This window comes from Amyelois transitella, chromosome 24 (genome assembly GCF_032362555.1).
Source record: "Amyelois transitella isolate CPQ chromosome 24, ilAmyTran1.1, whole genome shotgun sequence".
NCBI lineage: Eukaryota > Metazoa > Arthropoda > Insecta > Lepidoptera > Pyralidae > Amyelois > Amyelois transitella.
The window spans coordinates 6,366,714-6,387,992 of record NC_083527.1 but is presented as its reverse complement, the minus strand read 5'-3'; the positions used below and the strand labels follow the sequence as shown (position 1 = coordinate 6,387,992).

General features: G+C 36.9%; 1 protein-coding gene across 1 annotated transcript in view; it reads right to left on the bottom strand.

Annotated features, from left to right (window-relative positions):
• Positions 1-704: 704 nt before the first annotated feature.
• LOC106137571 (neuropilin and tolloid-like protein 2) overlaps positions 705-21,279 on the bottom strand; it is a 73,200-nt gene continuing 52,625 nt past the window's right edge. Inside the window, exons 3-14 of the mRNA XM_060951286.1 lie at positions 12,581-12,961; positions 10,682-10,767; positions 10,239-10,419; positions 8,968-9,113; positions 8,322-8,419; positions 7,590-7,774; positions 5,984-6,105; positions 5,175-5,312; positions 4,580-4,747; positions 3,513-3,825; positions 1,871-2,017; positions 705-1,293 (exon numbers count right to left, since the gene is read on the bottom strand). Of these exons, the coding sequence (XP_060807269.1) occupies positions 1,205-1,293; positions 1,871-2,017; positions 3,513-3,825; positions 4,580-4,747; positions 5,175-5,312; positions 5,984-6,105; positions 7,590-7,774; positions 8,322-8,419; positions 8,968-9,113; positions 10,239-10,419; positions 10,682-10,767; positions 12,581-12,961 (2,054 nt within the window). The 3' untranslated portion in view covers positions 705-1,204. The remainder of the gene's footprint in view (positions 1,294-1,870; positions 2,018-3,512; positions 3,826-4,579; positions 4,748-5,174; positions 5,313-5,983; positions 6,106-7,589; positions 7,775-8,321; positions 8,420-8,967; positions 9,114-10,238; positions 10,420-10,681; positions 10,768-12,580; positions 12,962-21,279) is intronic.

The window sequence follows — 21,279 nt, the reverse complement described above, 5'->3', positions numbered from 1 at the left end:
TTTCCACTATAATAAGAAATTTTAACAATAATAACTTTACAATATTGACAAATATTTTTTTAGGTTAATTTAAATTCAAACATTGAAACAATTTATCAAACACGCTAAATTAAAATAATAATAATAATTTATTTTACAAAATTTGCGACTTCAAATAACATTCTTTTCTACAAAAATATTTATAGTACTAAGTATATCCATACCATTCAATATAATGCAAATATTTGAAAAGTTTTCCATATTAATGACTTTTGTCTTTAAATTTTAAGACATGTCTCCTTTTAAAATTCCTACCATCAGTTTTGACCAAATGAATTTATCATACCTCGGAATTCATTTTAACCTCTTCCGGAAAAGAAAATTATTTAAAAAAAAATTTAATCACAAAAATTTTTGTATTTAGCCAGGGATCATTGTTTTTTAAATCTGCTGAAAATATATATTTTTTTATTATTAATTTAGCAGTACTGACCCCTTTTTTCCGAAACCTTATGATGCATTAATTTATAATGGTAACCAAATAAAATAATCATTGTATCCTATTTAACATGTACGTAGTTAAAAAAAAAACAATCCATAATTTAAATTTAACTACATTAGATTTAAACATAGCAAGTGGTCCATCAAACCCGTGGCTTTTTAATAACATTATCTCCGTTACAACAGGTTAACAAGACAATTAAAAAACATGTTTTTTTATCTGTAAATAAAAAAAATAAAATATGAGCATGACATTAGATAAAAATTTAAAAAAATCCGACATATGCCTACAATCTGAAGAATTAGGCCTTAACGTATCGCTAACAACACTATAAACATTTCAAAAATCAAACATTCGTTATCTGGGGGCTTCTATGTCAGCCTTTACGACAAAAGTTTTATGTCTCCTACAAGGAGAGTCATCAACTCCATAAAAACACACAGTCCTTTGAGGGTACACTTTGGGCTTCAACTCCACAGACGAGCCAAGATTCCTCGGCAGCGTTTTCGACTTGAAATCACTTTTTAAACAATAATCGTAAATAATTTTTGGTCCTTCGCCAAAGTATTGGCTGTAATACCCGTTGTAGTCGAAAGAGGTGCTCTTTGACATTTCGTAGTAACAGTGGGGTTGGTGGGACCCTTCCGGACATGTTCTGGGCTCCGTCGGGTCCCAGAAGTCCGGAGGGGTCGGGGCCCAAGGCGCGGGCCCCAGGGGTCACCCTCAGCGAATCGGTTTGGACACAATGATGACGTCAGGGGCAGATCTCGTAGTTTCCGTGCTCATCGGTCGCCGGTCAGGAATTTTCTTCACTGCAACAAGATGTAAAAAATTAAGAATACATACATACATACATACATATCGTCACGTCTATATCCCTTGCGGGGTAGACAGAGCCAACAGTCTTGAAGACTGAATGGCCACGTTCAGCTATTTGGCTTAACGATAGAATTGAGATTCAACTAGTGACAGGTTGCTAGCCCATCGCCTAAAAAAGAATCCCAAGTTTGTAAGCCTATCCCTTAGTCGCCTTTTACGATATCCATGGGAAAGATATGGAGTGGTCCTATTCTTTTTTGTATTGGTGCCGGGAGCCACACGGCAATAAAGAATACATACAAATAATCATGTCTTTACCCGATAAAGGGCAGACTGAGCCTGAAGGCTACGTTCAGTTTCACGGGTTAATGATGGGGAATTGAGATTAAAATAGCGACAGGCTGCTAGCCTAAGTTTCTAAGTTTAGGTGTAATTTGAACCTCAATTCTATCATTAAGCCGAATAGCTGAACGTGGCCTTTCTGATTTTTTAAGACTGTTGGCTCTGTCTACCCCGCAAGGGATATAGACGTGACCATATGTATGTATGTATGTATCTATCTATACTTACACGTTTTGCTAGGGGCCTGAGGCGTCACTTGGCTCAGTAATTCTATAGTGATTTCAGAAGTGGCCGTCTGTGGCGGGGGCGAAGGCCTAGCGATCGTTGCGCCGGAGTACCCGAACGTTGAGAAACCCCGGCTGTTGCTGCCCGAGCCTGTGGGAAAGAGATAAAAGATTGTGCAAAAGAAGAGAGAGATTTTTTTTGAACAGATTATTATTTTTTATATTTGGTATCTTAATTTTAAAGTCACCATGAATTGGATGAAAATAGTGGTTGTTTTTAAAAAAAATAAAAATAAATGGTTATTAATATCAGTAGGTTCCTGAATATTCCAATACCAACTTTATAGGTGCTTTATGCGTATGTGAGTTTGTATATTAAAGTCTTTACGCTTTATTTTGTCTTTATCAAATCATTACATACATATATTCACGTCTATACCCCTTGCGGGGTAGACAGTGCCAGCAGTCTTAAAGACTGATAAACCACGTTCATCTGTTAGGCTTAATGATAGAATTGAGCTTCAAATAGTGACAGGTTGCTAGCCCATCGCCTGAAAGAGGGATCCCTAGTTCACCTCTCTTTCCCAATTTATGAATGAATACCCCGAAAAAAGTAGGTACTGTTTAAAAGCTACTAATCAATAAAATCTTCTTTTCGCTAAACCAGGAGGTAATTTAGGCACGATAAATAATAACGCGTTCATTTAACGTTGCCGCATGCATAATTGATCGTTTGTGGCCGTAGAAATTAATCAAAACACGAACAAACTGACAAATTTCCACACCGAATTGAAACTGTAATAGCGGCCGATGTCCACAGGTTAGTTAATATAGGTACATTTGGTATTCTCATAATTTGTCAAAGTTCCACACAATACAGGAGTAAAACGTGAATTATTTGGTAAATTGTTGATGGAAGTTTTAGATAGGTGGGTGGGAAGGCCTAGACGAACGTATTTTGATCAAGTTAAGGACGTCCTAGCAAAGGGTCAGGTTAAGAGTACCCGAAACCGCCGAGCAGAGTTATGAATGTGGACGAAGCGAATGAAGGAAGCAGAGATCGTGGCAAGTGGAAAGATGTAGTCTACCTACCTAGCCTACCTTTTCGAGAAAAGTTGTGATTTTATGTTATGTTATGTTATGTTAAAAGTTTTAATGACCTTGCACGGACCAACCATAAAATGTCTATGGAGAAAGTAATTTCTATTTTATGGGTAACCTTCCTCCCTCTAGAATTAACCTCTCTCCCCCTTTTCTTGTATAAATCCAGGAAATTGCGCGTGTAACCATATGATCCAATACGTAGGTTCAGCAAAGGGTTGCGGAGGTCAGATAGGAGTCGCTTCGTGTAGAAACCTGACTCACCCGATCCAGGATCCATGTTTAAGAGCTTACCCCGGATTCCTCTCCAGAGTGGTGAGGATGCAACTAGGATTATAGCCAAGAAGAAGAAGAAGTCTCTTTCGCGCAAAATCTTCCGAACAAATTTAACTGAATCATAATAACAAATAGACTACAATCCACACAAGAGAGAACAAATTTGACTGTAACCTTTGAGAGAAACCTTGGGTAAACGCTAGTTAACCTTGGGTAAACGCTAGTTAACCTTGGGTAAACGCTAGTTAACCTTAAGTTAAATAACTCACCATCAGAACTAGGGGGCGGGTCAGTCTGGAACAGACTCTCTCTAGTTTGACATCCAGACTCCTTAGTATCAGGCGCACCAACCGATGCATCTCTTATCTCCCTCTTGTCCTTTCTCTCGTCTCTTCTCTCTTCGCTGTCTCTTTTCCTGATAGACTCCTCCTTTTTGCTAAAGTCGCTCCGTCTCGTTCTACCGTTGCGTTCGACTTTCACGTTGTCTGCGTCAGGGACGCTGTTCACGTCTCGTCTCCACGGTTCATCGTCAAGGTCTAAATGAGTTTCTTGAATGAAGTCTGATTCGTCAATGCTGCTTTGCTGTTGATAAAAATGTATGTGAATGAAGCTATCACCAGCTTGCTTTGGGTGAAAAACATAATTATAATAACTAAAAACAATGATTAAATAAAAATCTTTAGTTGAGCGTTGGCGGTCGAATCGGTAAGTTGCCCGGTTAAAATGCGTAATGAGCAGAAAGGCACAGGTTCAAATCCCACTTTGGCCACGTTCCAATGATTATTTTCAAAGTTATGTACATTAGTTAAAATACCAACCGATGCTTTAACGGTGAGGGAAAACATCGCGAGGAGACCTGTACTGCCTGAATGTGCAGGTCTCCTCGCGATGTTTTCCCTCACCGTTAACCGTTAACTCACTGGATAAGAAACCATGATCGATCCAACACGGGTTAGGTTTACCCGCAAAGGTTGCAGAAGTCAGATGGGAATCGCTTCGTGTTAAAACCTGACTCACTCAATCCAGGATCTATGGTCAAAGGCATACCCCGGGCTCCTCTGCAGAGAGGTGAGGATGCAACCGGGAAGCTAGGAGGAAGAAGAAGTTTAAATCAATATATCTCTAGCCTTTTTATATTCCATCATTAAGCCAAACAGCTGAACGTGGCCATTCAGTCTTTTCAAGACTGTTGGCTCTGTCTACCCCGCAAGGGATATAGACGTGACTATATGTATGTATGTATGTATCTCTAGCCGCTCCCTCATTCCTGAACCACTGTTCCAAACAGAACAGTATCTTACCCATTTAATAAGTGAAGAATCAGTAACAGAAGTACCTTATGTTTGGAGAAACTCCTCTGCTTCTTCACCATCTCATTTGTATGGTTCTCCCTCTCTAAACTGGCCCTGGGCTCACTGTCTCTTTCCAGGCTCATGGCGTCCAGCGTCAATCGTCTTTTGGCTAAGTTGTCCAGACCGTCTTCACAGGATTGTTGTATATGAGCCTTAAATATTCATATCATTAGAGAAAAAGAAGAATTAAGTATTAAGTAAAATAAAGACTTTTCGAGACTGTTGGCTCTGTCTACCAGCAAAGGATAAAGACGTGATTATGTGTATGTATGTTTGCACTCACTATACTATTACTCACTTCCATCCTAATGTGATATTTTATGTATGTATATGTATTTATAATGTATTTTTTTGTTTCTTGTATTTATTTTTGCATCTTTTTTGTAATGTATGTATCTTGCAGTATGCATGAGCACTTTATTGTACCACCAACTTAAAGTTTTTTTCTGTTTGGTCAGCTGGTTGACTGGTAGAGAATGCCAAACGGCATTAAGACCACTTTTTGTACAATAAAGTTTTAAATAAATAAATATACTTTAATAGTATGTGTGACCTAACAAGTAATAACTATATACTCACTTTAATAAGTTTATGGTCCTGGTATAGTTTCCTGATGCATTTGAACAGGAACACGAAGGTCATCCCGGATAATATCAGGGAGAATATAACTAGGATCACCAGGATGTGTGTTTGACTGATTATTGATTCGGTTTCACCCTGAAAAGCATTAAATTTATTAAATACTTAATAATAGGATCGTATATCTGACAAGAAATAAATAAATATGTACGGGACAAATTACACAGATAGAGTTAGCATCGAAGTAAGTTCTAGACTTGTGTTACGAGATACTAACTCAATGATACTATATTCCATAATAAATATGTATATAGATAAACATCCAAGACCTAGGCCAATCAGAAAAAGTACTTTTCTCATCATGCCCTGGCTGGGATTCGAACCCGGGACCTCCGATGTCACAGACAAGCGAACTACCGCTGTGCCACAGAGGCAGGTTTGACAAGAAATAATAAGATATAGGTATAGTTCCTCTTGTAGGCGATAGGCTAGCATCCTGTGACTGACTATTCGAGTCTTTATTCCATCTTTATCCAGGATAGCTGAACATGGCCTTTCAGTGTTTGCGAGACTGATAACTCTGTCTGCCTCGAAAGAGATGAAGATGTTATGATGATGAGAGGTATATAAATACATTTGGCAATTAGTAGAACTATATGTAACCAATTTTATATCAAGTTATCTGATTTAATTTGAATTTAAATTCTATCCAGCTAATGTGGTCTATCAGTCTTTTCAAGACTGTTAGCCTCGTCTACCTCGTAAGACATATAGACGAAAGAAAGATAAACAGGAGTATCAGCCTTTACCTTACAAAGATCAGCTTCTTCATCAGCTTTCAGCCGGCAGTTCGCATAAGAATTGCATTTCAAATCTGCTGCTATGCACGTGCTGTCTTGACAGTCGAATTCTTCGTCTTCGTCGCATTTGTCTGAAGCAAACAAATTGGGCGACTAAGGGAATGTGCACACATACATATATATGGTCACGTCTAAATCCCTTGTGGGGTAGACAGAGCCAACAGTCTTGAAAAGACTGATAGGCCACGCTCAGCTATTTGGCTTAATGATACAATTGAGATTCAAATAGTGACAGGTTGCTAGCCCATCGCCTAAAAAATAATCTCAAGTTTGTAAGCCTATCCCTTAGTCGCCTTTTACGACATGCATGGGAAAGAGATGGAGTGGTCCTATTCTTTTTTATCCTGGTGCTGGGAACTACACGGCACTGTGTGCACACGTTCTTTACAAATAAACAATGAGAGTGTGAATAGGATCGTTTGAAGGGAAAGACTGGAAGAAAAGCGAAAGGTCAGGTCAGGAGACTCTAAACCAACGAGCACGTGTGAAGAGAGTTACAAATGTGGATGAAGCGGGAGAAGTTTGCAGGACTGAATCGTGGAAACTGGAATGATGTAATGTAGACTTGGGATTAATTTCTTTATTTTTGACATGACCTTTCACGAGAACTTTTTTTAAAATTTGATTAAACTACGTTGATGTTATGTAGATATGGGATTTATTTCTTTATTTTAGCTTTGTTTATTTTTGACATCACCAGAACTTTTTTTTTAATTTGTTTAAACTAGGTTGGTCCTTCGAACGTCTCTATTTACGCTCGCCTTGTGTAACTTAATCTTATTCAAAGTATTTTAAGAACGAGAGATATTTATATTTATATAGGAATGAGGAAATTGGTCATAAAAGTTCTTTCTCAAAATTTTAGATGTTTGATAATAACAGAAATAAAAAGAGTGTGATAAATATAGATGTTACTGAAATCTGTAAAAAAAAATTTTTAAGACTTTTGTTTATGGTGTTCAGACATGACAATATTGATTTCAAACAATACGTATTTAAATTTTTCCATCTCTTTTCAACAATGTGATAGGCTCCTAATTTTGCAATCCTTTTAAGCGATGGGCTAGTAAACTGTCACTCTTAATTCCATCATTAAGCAATACATCTGAACGTGGTTACTCATTTGAAGACTGTTAGCTCTGTCTATATCATAACATAACGGATAGACATGATTATATGTATGTAAGTTTAGTTATTGTTCTTTAACCTTTATTTTTTACATTATTCTTATTTTGACACCGTGTGGTTCCCGGCACCAATACAAAAAGAATAGGACCACTCCATCTCTTTCCCGTGGATGTCGTAAAAGGCGACTAAGAGATAGGCTTACAAACTTGAGATTCTTTTTTTAGGCGATAGGCTAGCAACTTGTCACTATTCGAATCTCAATTCTATCTTAAAGCCAAATAGCTGAACGTGGCCTATCAGTCCGCTCAGGACTGTTGGCTCTGTCTACCCCGCAAGGGATATAGACGTGATTATATGTATGTATGTATGTATGTATGTATGTATGTATGTATTCTTATTTTCGTAGCTATCTAAAAAGTTCACTTACCATTTTCATTGGTAGAATCTAAAGTCCTAAAAACAGTGTAGTGAGCAGTGAATTTGGTCTCGTCTTTAGCAGATTTGGACGCATACAAACGTACGTGCATGACGTTGCCTTCGTCATTAGGAGTTTTAGTGGTATCCGTTTTGGTTGTGACAGAGTTGGCAATGGAGCCACAGTAATGAGCCAGTCTGTGAAGATTAAAACAAAGAAATTGAAAACTCTGAAACTTATTGAACCATAATTCCGCCAAATAAGAATTATTTTAAAGGCGTTGGAATGATTATAAAACAAAATGAGAATTGGACTGCCTTTGCCTTTAAAACCTTTGATAACAAGCAAGATGAGGTGGTGCATGTAAACTTAAATTATATTCTTGCTATGGCTTATTAAAATATTGACGTATTGCGAAGTTTAATTTGCAATGCAATAGCATCATTGGACGATACGGCGTGGGCAGGGATTCCATCCATATGTGGTCCATACGTTCCACCCGACGTTTCTCACCATTTTTCAAATACTTTATTATGCGAACTGCTTGAATTTGGAATTCCCTTACCGCGACTCTCTTCCTTGATAGCTTCAACTAAGTAACTATTAAGTCAAGAGTCAACAGGCATTACTTAAGTTTGCTTGTACCATTTTTATTCTCATCTTGCTTACCATCAGACAAATTGAGGTCAAAAGCGCTGAAATTGTCAATAAAAAAGTTCAGTTTCTCAAAATAGTTACACTTACTTAGCGTCAAACTCAATGACCGAACCGAATACTTGGACGACATTGTCTTCGCAGGCATTGGGTTTAGCCAACTCGAACAGCGTGAAATTCAGATATATCTGAAAACAAATTATGTTCTATCAAATGTCAAATCAGCTTTTATGATATCTACAGGAAAAGGTCGAAACAAAAGAGTTTAGAAAAAAATTTTAATAAACAAAAGAAAAATTACACAAATATAGGCACTTAGCGATAAAAACTTTGTGAATTTCATACAGAGAGACCATATATTTTTCACTTACCTACATCAGCTATGAGTTTTTAACAGCTAAATGTGGCGTATGAACGGTGAGAGGGTATGGTCAAGTGTATATAGTGGATGTAAAGTTTAGTATATATGGATGACAAGAGTATTTGTTTGTTTGTTTGTAAACTCTTTATTGAACATAAAAATAAATATAACAAATTACAAAACAGTTCTTGGATTTAGAAGAATATGTACAATGGCGGACTTATCCCAATTGGGATAAGTCCGCCAGCCAATCGAAATATAAAAGAAAATCTATAGATGAAAAGGCAGCGCACATAAAAAGCATTGAGGATGCGTTATATTTTATTTAATTATTTATTACTTATTTATTTTGTAATTATTATTAAGGTTACTTACCTTATGGTTCGGCTCAGCTTCTATAGTCCACAGCACGTCCAGTTCCTGATTCTCACTGTCATCTTTACACTTTTGTTCAATCGTCTTTATGTCGAGGATTCCATCGGTACCGCTAAGCATGAAGTGACAACTTTCTGGTATAACATCTGAAATATATAATCACGTCTATATCTCTTGCGGGCTAGACAGAGCCAACAGTCATGAATGATAGGCCACGTTCAGCTGTTGGGCTTGATCATAGAATTGTCATTCAAATAGGTTGCTAGCCCATCGCCTAAATTAAGAATCCCAAAGAATCCCACGGCCTCTGTGGCGCAGTGGTAGTGTGCTTGTCTGTGATACTGTAGGTCCCGGGTTCGAATACAGGCCAGGGCAAAATGAGAAACCAACTTTCTCTGATTGACCTGGGTGTTTATCTATATAAGTATTTATTATGGACTTTAGTATCGTTGAGTAAGTATCTCGTAACACGTAAACTTACTACGAGGGTAACTCAATCTGTGTAATCTACCTCGTGTCCTATTTATGTATATATGCGAAGTCGCGCGGCCGTCCTCAAGTAAATTACATACATAAATCACGCCTCTTTCTCGGAGGGGTAGGCAGAGACTACTTCTTTCCACTTGCCACGATCTCTGCATACTGCTTTCGCTTCATCCACATTCATAACTCTCTTAATACAATCTCGTCAGTTTCGCCGACTCTTGACCAGACATTGTGCGAGAACGTCTCCAATTTGATCAAGGTACGTTCGTCTAGGCCTTCCCACTCCAACAGTCCCATTCACACTTCCTTTGTATATTTGCTTAGTCAACCAGTTTTTATACATCCTCTCGACACTCGACGAAAAAACTTATATGCTTTTTTCAACCCTCATGGTTGAAAAAAGCATATAAGTTTTTTACGAAAGTTTCAAGAAAGATAAGAATTAAATATTTCATGTTTTTTATTAATAAAACGGGAAAATATGAAAGAAACGGAAAAATACAATAGGAAAAGTATTGATTAGGTACCTTACAATATGCATCATTGTTTTAAAAATTTAATAATACATAGAATATATATATAGATTTCTAATCGTTTTTTTTTTATTTTTCGAAACAAACGACGAAAATCTCAATAAAACCGTTTTTCCCCAAGGTTTTATTCTGATATACATATTTCAATGTAACAAACCAATAAAACGGTAAAAACCGAAAAAAACAAGTTGTTTCTTTCGGAATTTTCAACGCTAGACATGACCGAACCATAAAAATTATAAAATAACTTACGGTTTTTAGACACTGGTTTCACAGCGATTTTGATATGGAACCCCTCATATTCAATGGTGTCATCTGAATGGAATTTCAACCATGCATACGGCCCAGTCGTGTGGATTGGCCTGGGGAACTGCTGGCCGCAGATTTTCTTGCCCCCCAATAGTGGTGCGTAGCCTCGAAGACCGTCGCGTATCTGAAAAATATAATTTAGTTAGAAACTTTTTTTTTTTTTTTCTTTTACGATTATCCATACTTACATAGATATTAAAAAAATACAAATACAAATACTTTATTTGCTATACCTAAATGCGGTACAATTATAGGTGTTACAAAGCATAATGTATTTCGCGCATTTAACCAGTCATGGCATGCAAAAAATGCAATAAAAATTACACAATAAAAATTACATAGGTACCTTTTAAAAAAAAGAAATTGAAAATTATGTATATACTCACCTCTAAATAATCGTAGTCACAATCAGGATGGTCTTCTATACGGAATATGTCTACAAATGTTAATTCTAGAATGGTACCCTCTGAACCTGAAAACAAGTGACAGTATTAGATTTACATACATACAGAAATCAGATAGCTATATATTAATCCGACTATCCTACTAATCCTACTAATATTAAAAAGGCGAAAGTTTGTGAGTATGTCAGGATGATCAGTATGGATGTTTGTTACTCTTTCACGCAAAAACTACTGAACCGATTAAAATGGAATTTTGTTATGTGGGTAGCTGAAGACCCAGAATAACATAAACGAGACGTGACTTGATGTATGTGTGTATATTATACATAAGTCATGTGTACATTTTATAAGTGTTTTTCATATAACGTCTTCGAGGCCGTGACAAAAATTTTACGTAATAATATCAGCCAACCAACGTCGTTGTAAATTGTTGAAACGTGCAGTCCCATACTAAGGTAGAATTGCAAACAGCTTTGACAGCCCCGGCTTCGCACGGATTCACAGCCGATACTAAATATGTATATCTCTATTAGAACTAACCAAAATAAAATATAGTCTATGTTACTCGTGGATAATGTAGCTTTCGAATGGTGAAAGAATTTTTAAAATCGGTCCAGTAGTTTTTGAGCCTATTCATTACAACCAAACAAACAAACAAACAAAGTTTTCCTCTTTATAATATTATTATGTAGACATACATAAAATCACGCCTCTTTCCCGGAGGGGTAGGCAGAGACTGCCTCTTTCTACGATCTCTACATACTTCCTTCGCTTCATCCACATTTCGGGTACTCTTGACCTGACCCTTTACCCTGCTCTTACGGTGAGGGAAATCGTGAGGAAACCTGCACATTCAGGCAACTGATGGGTAACCATAGATCCAATACGGGTTCGGTTTACCTTCTAAGGTTGCGGAGGTCAGATGGGAGTCGCTTCGTGTAAAAACCCGACTCACCCAATACAGGATCCATGGTCAAAGGCATACCCGGGCTCCTCTCCAGAGAGGTGAGAATGCGACCGGGACTAGGAGGAAGAAGAATTCTTGAAATACGACAAGATGGCGAATGTTTTTTCTCATGTGTAATATCAGTTACCGCAAATCCTTTGGGCACAGTATTGATTTTCAGGCACAAAGGCACCATGTGATATGCCCTTTTCAATATATCTATATTTTACAAAATTTTAAGAACTCTTGCGGTTACGAGGTCATAGCGAGAAGTGGTAACAAACACACAAATAAACAATCAAGTAAGGACACGAAACGATTCCGTCTGCGCGCCACAACTTTTGCAGGAGAACTTATTTAATATTTTTATTTTATTTATAAGAAATAGCGACAGCCATTCTTAAAAAACAATACAATATGTCTTAATCTGATACAACACGTTTCCGGCCATAACGTTGTTTACCGCTCAAAAAACAATTTTATGTAACACTTATAAACTTATACACTTTAATAAACCAACTTTCTTAGTATAAACTAGGCGCCCACATCAAATGCCGTAAAAAAGTTATATATTATTTCAACCTGCCAACACAACTTTAAGCAATACACTTAACCTATACATACATACATACATATGGTCACGTCTATTTCCCTCGCGGGGTAGACAGAGCCAACAGTCTTGAAAGACTAAATGGCCACTTTCAGCTATTTGGCTTAATGATAGAATTGAGATTCAACTAGTGACAGGTTGCTGGTCCATCGCCTAAAAAATAATCCCAAGTTTGTAAGCCTATCCCTTAGTCGCCTTTTACGACATCCATGGGAAACAGATGGAGTGGTCCTATTCTTTTTTGCATTGGTGCCGGGAACCACACTTAACCTATACCTTAATATTAATAATATTCTATGAATAAACGTTCATGAATATTACTTACCATTTATAACAGTGACACAATCAATTTTCCTATAATAATTAGAATTGCTCGGATTATCTTTCGGATGTGGATGCCATATGTCTACTTGATCATTATCAACAAATTTGAAAGCTGCACATCTATCATCATCACCATTCCTTTTCACTCTTCTATTAACTGTTAAACTAGTATCATTAAATTTTCTATTAAATCCCCTCAAAGTCGTTTCATTAAATACTCTTAAATTATTTCCCTTATCTAAAGCAACCATAGTTGGTGTAACAAAATTGACTTTATCTTTAACGCTATTGGTCCTTGCTTTTGTGTTATTGTTTGTATTTATGTGTGTGTTATATGTCCCATAATCAGCTGTTACGTCCGTGGCGCCGGCTTTGGTACAAACTGAAACAAAAGAAAATTTTACGTTAGTTAAAAAACATTTGTAACATCATTTATTCCTTGAGATGTAGACAGAGCTGAGATCTCGGACGGCCTCTGTGGCGAAGCGGTAGTACGCTTGTCTTTGACACCGGAGGTTCCGGGTTCGAATCCCGGCCAGGGCATGATGAGAAAAGCTTTTTCTGATTGGCCTGGGTATCTAAATAAGTATTTATTATAAAATATAGTAACGTTGAGTTAGTATCTCGTAACACAAGTTTCGAACTTACTTCGAGGCTAACTCAATCTGTGTAATTTGTCCCTTATATATTTATTTATTTATCTGTAAAATACCACGCACTGCTAGATGGCTTTAGAATGGAACGCAATTCACATGCTCATGCGCATCTCTTGAACGATGGAAAATGGGATTGTCTGCGTCACCGAAGGTCCTGAGTTTGAATCCCGTCAAGGACATTATGAGAAACGAAGTTTTTCTTGGATATTTACGAGTACATATTAATTGTAAATTGATTATGATTGACTTAATCCCAGAACGCAAGTCTCAAACTCACTTTGGGACTAGCTCAATCTGTGTAAATCGTCCGGTAAATATTTGTTTATTTATCATAATCATAAGCATTTATTCTTGAATATTACTTTATAGGTCTTAATTATAAAAACTGCTTAATTATAAAAATCCCACGGGATAGTTCCCGTAGTGTTAACAGTGATGTAAGGTACCCTATGTATTTTTCCAGACTCTTAATTATATAAACGTGATATTTCAAAAATATTAATTTAGTAGCTAACCCGTAACAATTAAAAAAAAAAGACTTTTATTTATACACATTTATTATATTATTTGCCAAGTGGTTCCCGGCACCAATACAAAAAAAAAATAGGACCACTCCATCTCTTTCCCATGGATGTCGTAAAAGGCGACTAAAGGATAGTCTTACAAGCTTGGTATTCTTTTTTAGGCGATGGGTAAAGCTACCTGTCACTATTTGAATCTCAATTCTATCATTAAGTCAAAAAGCTGAATGTGCCATTCAGTATTTTCAAGACCGTTGGGCTCTGCCTACCCCGCAAGGGATATAGACATGACCATACACGTATGTATGTATGTGTATGTATTAGATTATTTGAAATAGTTGGAAAACAGAAGAGAGTTTATTATTAGTGATATTGTCCAAGAAATAAGTAACACGTAATACTGATAAAATAGTTTTTCCCACAAAATTTGTCATCGCCTGTTTTCTGAAACGCCTATTATGAAAGCGCTCACATTACGTGAACGAACGTACGCTTTTTTCCATATAGAGCCGCTGATTTGTCTCTGTGATGTGTTCATTCGATTTATTTATTTCAAACCTTCATCTTCTTTTTTGTCCTCGTTTTGACAGTCCCTTAAATTTTTTTTTCACGTCACAATAAAAAGCGAAACGTCGAAAGTTTATCGCGCAGTAAAAATGGCGTCACGCGCGCATTTGAAAAATATTTTTAGGGATTCCATTTTTCTTTTCTGGCAACTGTATACTAAATTTTTATTTCTTAATTTTCTCCCATAAGTGCAATTAATATTTCCATTCAAATCTCTTTTTTGAACCCAAAAGGACACCACCACTCTGGTTTAATAAAAGACGGGACCAGAGGTATATCGTTTCCCGCCATAAATTTCCAGTTGGCACAGATAATAAATCATTCCTCTGTGTAGGGCCGATACCAGCCGGCATTTTTGACCTTGACGGGACGGCGAGTGGAAAAAGATATTGTACACGCTAAAAAAAAGATAATAAAAATGAGATTAACTTTTTATCTTTTTACATGAACAGCTGATCGCGGTGTTACACTATACAGGTGTAAACTACATGACTGCAGGCTATGATACATACATACCTACATACATACATAAAATCACGCCTCTTTCCCGGAGGGGTAGGCAGACACTACCTCTTTCCGCTTGCCCCGATCTCTGCACACTTCCTTCGCTTCATCCACATTCATAACTCTCTTCATGCAAGCTCGGCGGTTTCGGATACTCTTGACCTGACCCTTTACCAGGACGTCCTTAATTTCATCAAGATACGTTCGTCTAAGTCTTCCCATTCCGACCTTTCCCTCCACACTCTCCTTGTATATCTGCTTAGTCAACCTGCTTTCATTCATCCTCTCCACATGACCGAACCATCTGAACAGGCTATGATATAATCAGATAATTATTGGATTATTAATTATTCATACCGAAAGCCAATGAATACTTTTATAGTACAGTCACGTAGTATATTCATTGGGCATGATATTATACCTTATCGCACATTAAGGGCTGGCCCTAGCATAATGGGAAAAGGGCGTCTGTTCCAAGCGCCGTGTTTTAGGGGGCGCCAGTATATACACACATTGATCTAGTGTAGCTTTCTTATAATAATTCTAAATGTTTAAGGTTTTTCTGAAAAGTTTGCGGAGGTCAGATTGGTGTTGCTCGTTGTAAAATCCTGACTTACCTAATGCAGTCCAAAAGCGCACTCTGTGATCTTCTCCAAAGATGTGATGAAAGAAGCAGAAGGGCTATAATTTAATCTAAAGCCCACTGCTAAAACCTGTCATGGGCCGGCACCACCACGCTGATTATATTACTCCGGGTAAATGCTGCGTACGCACAGATTTAGACTTAGTTAGATACGGCAAATTCACCAATCTGTTTGTAAACCAACCTTTTTACTCTAGCTTAAGCTCATTGTTAATTAACATGGTAAAATATTTAACAAAGTCTTTTTTCTCGACCAATTCAATAGTACTTAAGTATATATTTTTTTATAATTAAATACATATGAAGTTTACTTTACATGACTTTACACTTACTGGAGAGATAGCTAACAGTCACAGGAATCAAAGGTTACTTTCAGCTGGATGGCTTAATATGGTAGTGAGGTTAAGACTTAGTAACATTACTAGCATATTATACTTCGGTTCAATACGATACATACATATGTAAATCACGCCTCTTTCTCGGAGGGGTAAGCAGAGACAACATCTTTCCACTTGCCACGATCCCTGCATGCATACATCTTTCGCTTCATCCACATTCAAAACTCTCTTCATGCAAGCTCGTCGACCCATTACATGAAAATGAATGACATTGAATGAAGCAGTTTCGAAAAGAGTTGGTGACGACACTAGCTTACTACACGATTTAGAACTTCAACGGAAAAATAACTTAAAACTAACCTTCTGGTTTTTGTGAAAGGGATATTTTCCTCATGATTTTATTTGTCGTTGATTGTAGGTACTAAAGTCACGGGATCTAGCTAGATCTATGTCTGTTTACAAACGCGTGCAGTCGTGTTTACTGACAAAATAGGGATGGAACGAACGAATATTGTTCAGGAATTTTAATTGAAGGTTTATTCGGTTTGGGCGTGTGGTTTATAAGGATATATTTATAAGCAATGATATGTGGACGCCGCACTAATCAGTGCAAATATTTTATAAGTGAATAACCCTTGATATTATAGGCGAGGATAAACAGGAATGTTGGTAGGGGAAGGCCAAGATGAAAAGTCCAGTTGTAGAGTATAATATAATGTCAATGTATATAATGTAAAGATTACATACAGATATGCCGTGTGGTTCCCGGCAACAATAGAAAAAAGAATAGGACCACTCCATCTCTTTCCCATGGATTGCGTAAAAGGCGAATAAGGGACTGGCTTTTAAACTTGGGATTCTTCTTGTAGGCGATGAGCTAGCAACCTGTCACTTTTTAAATCTCAATTCCTTCATAAAGTCATACAGCTAAACGTGGCCTTTCAGTCTTTTCAAGTCTGTGGGCTCTATCTACCCCGCAAGGGATATAGACTTGACTAAGTATATGTATGCCTGTACGTAGTAAATCTCATGCAGTCCAGTCGGTTGAATACCTTTAACGTATTTTACCAGAACGTTCCTAAATTGAACAAGGTCTCGTCTAATCACGACTTATAAATAAAAAAAATAATAATTCATGCCTTTTCTTTTTCTCCCTTGCTAATTAAAAAAAAAACTTCGAAGTGCTCAAAATAACCGACCGATAGTCTTAAAGACATTACAAATTCACGATTCCTTATTATTACGTTCCGTTATACTTAACTGCGAAAAGGCAGAAGTAACTTTGATATTTACAGCAGTTAGAAACTCCCCGTTTCGGGTAACGGAGCGTAATCCTAAACCGTTGAAGTTTATAGGTTTATTTACTTTTGGTGAACGTTAAATTACTGTTTATTTAAACAGATTCGTGGTAAGACATTATTTTAGGAAATAATTATAACAACGTTTCATTGTTAATAACTTATCATACCCCACATAAAGTTCTCTGTCAGACCCAATGGTTGACTGGTAGATAATGCTTCTAGCATTAAGTCCGTCAATTGTGCTATACATTTGTATTTCGTGCAATGAAGTTTAAATAAATATCATGCCGTGTGGTTCCCGGCACGAATAGAAAAAAGAATAGGGCCACTCCATCTCTTTCCCATGGATGTCGTAAAAGGCGACTAAGGGGTAGGCTTATAAACTTGGGATTCTTCTTTTAGGCGATGGGCTAGCAACCTGTCACTATTTGAATCTCAATTCCACCTTAAAGTCAAACAGCTGAACGTGGCCTATTAGTCTTTACAAGACTGTTGTCTACCCCGCAAGGGATATAGACGTGATTATATGTATGTATGTATAAATATTATACTATAATCTGCGCCTTCTCCTCTGGGAAAGAACGTGATCTTAATAATAGAATACTATCATGTTAATATTTATAAATGCAATAATAAAACATTTTTACGCAACGCGAATATTAAGAACGCGAAAGTAAAGTTGTTTGTATCAAACAAACCTACTTAACTAATCTTTTTGAAAATACCTATGCGTGTGCACCCATAGAAAAAATTAGAGGACCACTCTATCTCGTGCCCGTGGATGTCGTAAAATCAAGTAAGGGATAGGCGTGTAAACTTTGGACTCATACGCGATGGGCTAGTAACCTATCATTATTTGAATCACAACCCTATCATTAACCAAATCATTAAGCCGAACTGCCGACCGTGGTCTTTCAGACTTTTGAGGACTATTGGCTCTGTCCACCCCGTAAGGGATATAAACGAGACTATATGCATGTATGTTTTTCTTTTCGCCCGACTGCTAAGAAAAAGATCGTTCTTTTAGTTGATTAAATAGCAATCTCTATATGTATTGTATTTATGTATACATATATACTAACAAACACAGATTCGAATGTTAGACATAATAATGTATTATTCTAATACCATTGAACTTTGACTTAACTATGACATCGGCTTACCAGCAGTATACTTAATTAATGACATACAAATATGAGGAACGATAATTAAGATATGGTTAATTATCTGAGAGAGATCTTCAAATAATGTGTACGCGGATATATATCCCGGATTATTTGCTTTAATTAGCTGTCACAACGGGAATAATGGCATCCCGTTTGGTGTATACATATAATCACGTCTATATCCCTTGCGGGGTAGTCAGAGCCAACGGCTGCAGTGTAGTTTGTTCCACCGCTTAAGCTGAAGCGGTAGTAGTTGTAATTAGATTTAAGTGATGTGACGTCGATAAGTGATACCTTGTATCCTTTGAAAATAAATCTATTCTATTCTATTCTTGAAAATAATGATATCACGTTCAGGAATAGGCTTGTAAACTTGGGACTCTTCTTTAAGGCGATGGGCTAACAACCTGTCACTATTTGAATCTCAATTCTATCATTAAGCCATACAGCTGAACGTGGCCTTAGTCTTTTCAAGACTGTCGGCTCTGTCTACCGCGTTAAGGATAAAGACGTGGTATGAATGTATGTATGTTCTCTTACAGCTTAGAAGTGAAAAATGTCTGGCCGCTCAGCGTTGTGAATAGAAGGAGTTCTGAATAAATTAGAGGTTAGCTCAGGGCGCGTCCCTCGGGATCAATTCGTGCTAGTGTTGTGCTTCACCGTCGCTTGTCGATAATGAGACGTACTAGGGATGCGCAACTATGTTTTACCTCACCTGCAACATTTGAACAGTGAGCTAGCAAAGATTTTTGGATATTCTCACAAATAAATATCGTTAACTACTTAGTTAAATTAATGGCACAAGCTAAAATTACTCAGACCACGACTTTGATATGTAAATACATACATACATATTATGGTCACGTATATATCCCTTGCGGGGTAGACAGAGCCAACAGACTTGAAAATACTGAATTGGCCACGTTCAGCTATATGGCTTAATTATAGTATTGAGATTCAAACAGTGACAGGTTGCTAGCCAATCGACTAAAAGAATCACAAATTTATAAGCCCATCCCTTAGTCGCCTTTCACGAAATCCATGGTAACGAGATGGAGTGGTCGTATTCTTTTTTTATATTCAGACGTGGCTATATGTATAGATAGATAATTAATTTATTTGATTTTGAAATTGTAAATTGTGTGTAGCACACACAATTTACAATTTCATATGTAATACAAATCAATTAGGGAATTAGTGTATGTACCTATGTAAAGCCGAGGGAAAATGCTTGTGTTACATAAATAAGGATCTGTTTATGTTGTTCGTTTCATTCATTCACAGCGAACTGCCATAAAGCAGCGGAACTATCACAAGTTTTCCCATAACTCTTCAAGATGGCGTTCCTTTTAGGGATCCGCTTGTGTAAAAGTAATATTTTCTTTTCTTGATAAAAAAATATAGGTACCGTGCCGTTTAGTGCCACGGCACTAAAGAATAAAACCACTCCATATTTTTCCAATGGACGTCGTAAAAGGCGACTAAGGGATAGGTTTATAAGCTTGGGATGCCTCTTGTAGATGATGGGCTAGTGACCTGTCACTAATTTGAATCTCAATTCCATCATGAAGCTATACAGCTGAGCGTGGCCTTTCAGTCTTTACGAGACTGTTGGCTCTGTCTGCCCCGCAAGCAAAAAAGACGTGACTATGTGTATGTATAAAAAATATATGAACTTGGCGTTTTTGACTTTTCGAATTGAAATTTTTATTTGCACGATATGAGTATAACACGAACATACACTTTTATAACTGATCTTTGCATAAACCCTTTCGGATATTGAATATTATATGGAGCTAAATTATACCTATAATTAGTTTCTAAATATATTAAATGAAAATACTGTACGTAAGACATTTGGCTCTGTCTTCCCAGTAAAGGATTAAAACGTGATGATATGTATAGTATGTAAGTGGAACCTCAGTATGGAAATACGACTAACGCTTGGCATCTCTTTATTACTATACGGCGACAGAAAAGCCAATCCCTTACGACTTTGCATTTATCGTGTGTTAAGGGTGATGGGCCGTGTGGTTTCCGCCAGTTGAATAAGACCACTTTCATATACATAACACGCCTTCTTCCCGGAGGGGTAAAATAATAATAAATATATACGGGACAAATAAAACAGATTGAGTTAGCCTCGAAGTAAGTTCGAAACTTGTGTTGCGAGATATTAACTCAACGATACTATATTTTATAATAAATACTTATAAAGATAAGTAAGTAAGTAATAAATACTTATAAAGATACTTATAATAATAATATGTAAGTTTATATATTAAATATTAGGTATGTACACAAGCCAATGCCTTTCTTTACACTTTCCTGTCGTGGGCCTGCTGGAAGAAATTTCTCTAGAAATAAGTAGTGCCCTTGTACTGAATTTCTCTTTATTTTAAGTTTTTTTTGCTAATTTTTCTTGTTGTACATAAATATATAAATAAATAAATAAAAAAAGATTAACATCCGAAACCCAGGCCAATCAGAAAAGTTCTTTTCTCATCATGCCCTGGCCGGGATTCGAACCCGAGACCTCCGGTGTCACAGACAAGCGTACTACCGCTGCACCACAGATTGAGGATGCAACTGGGACAAAAGCCAGGAGGAAGAAGGTTATATAAATTCAACGTATTCTCTCGTCCACATTCTATTCTAAGTTTCAATGATATTGTGAAGTTGGCGTTATTGAAGAAAATGCTGCAGTGCAGTTTGTTACCGCTTCTTCTGCACTGACGCCTTGAAAGGGGCAGTAAACTTAGTTTTAAGTAATTTATTTGACGTCAACCAATGTTGTTAAGCCATACGTTTTGACAATTATTAAGCGATACGAAGTATCCTATAATAATGAATACAAATTTTGAATTTGAATTTGAAAAATGCTACCCGCGCGAATGCGGGGCGGGGTCGCTAGCTAAATATAAATTAACATTTCATACAACAACGCTTCACAGTCAACACAGCTGAACTAATTTAATTATTTATGGCGCAATGGAAATTCATG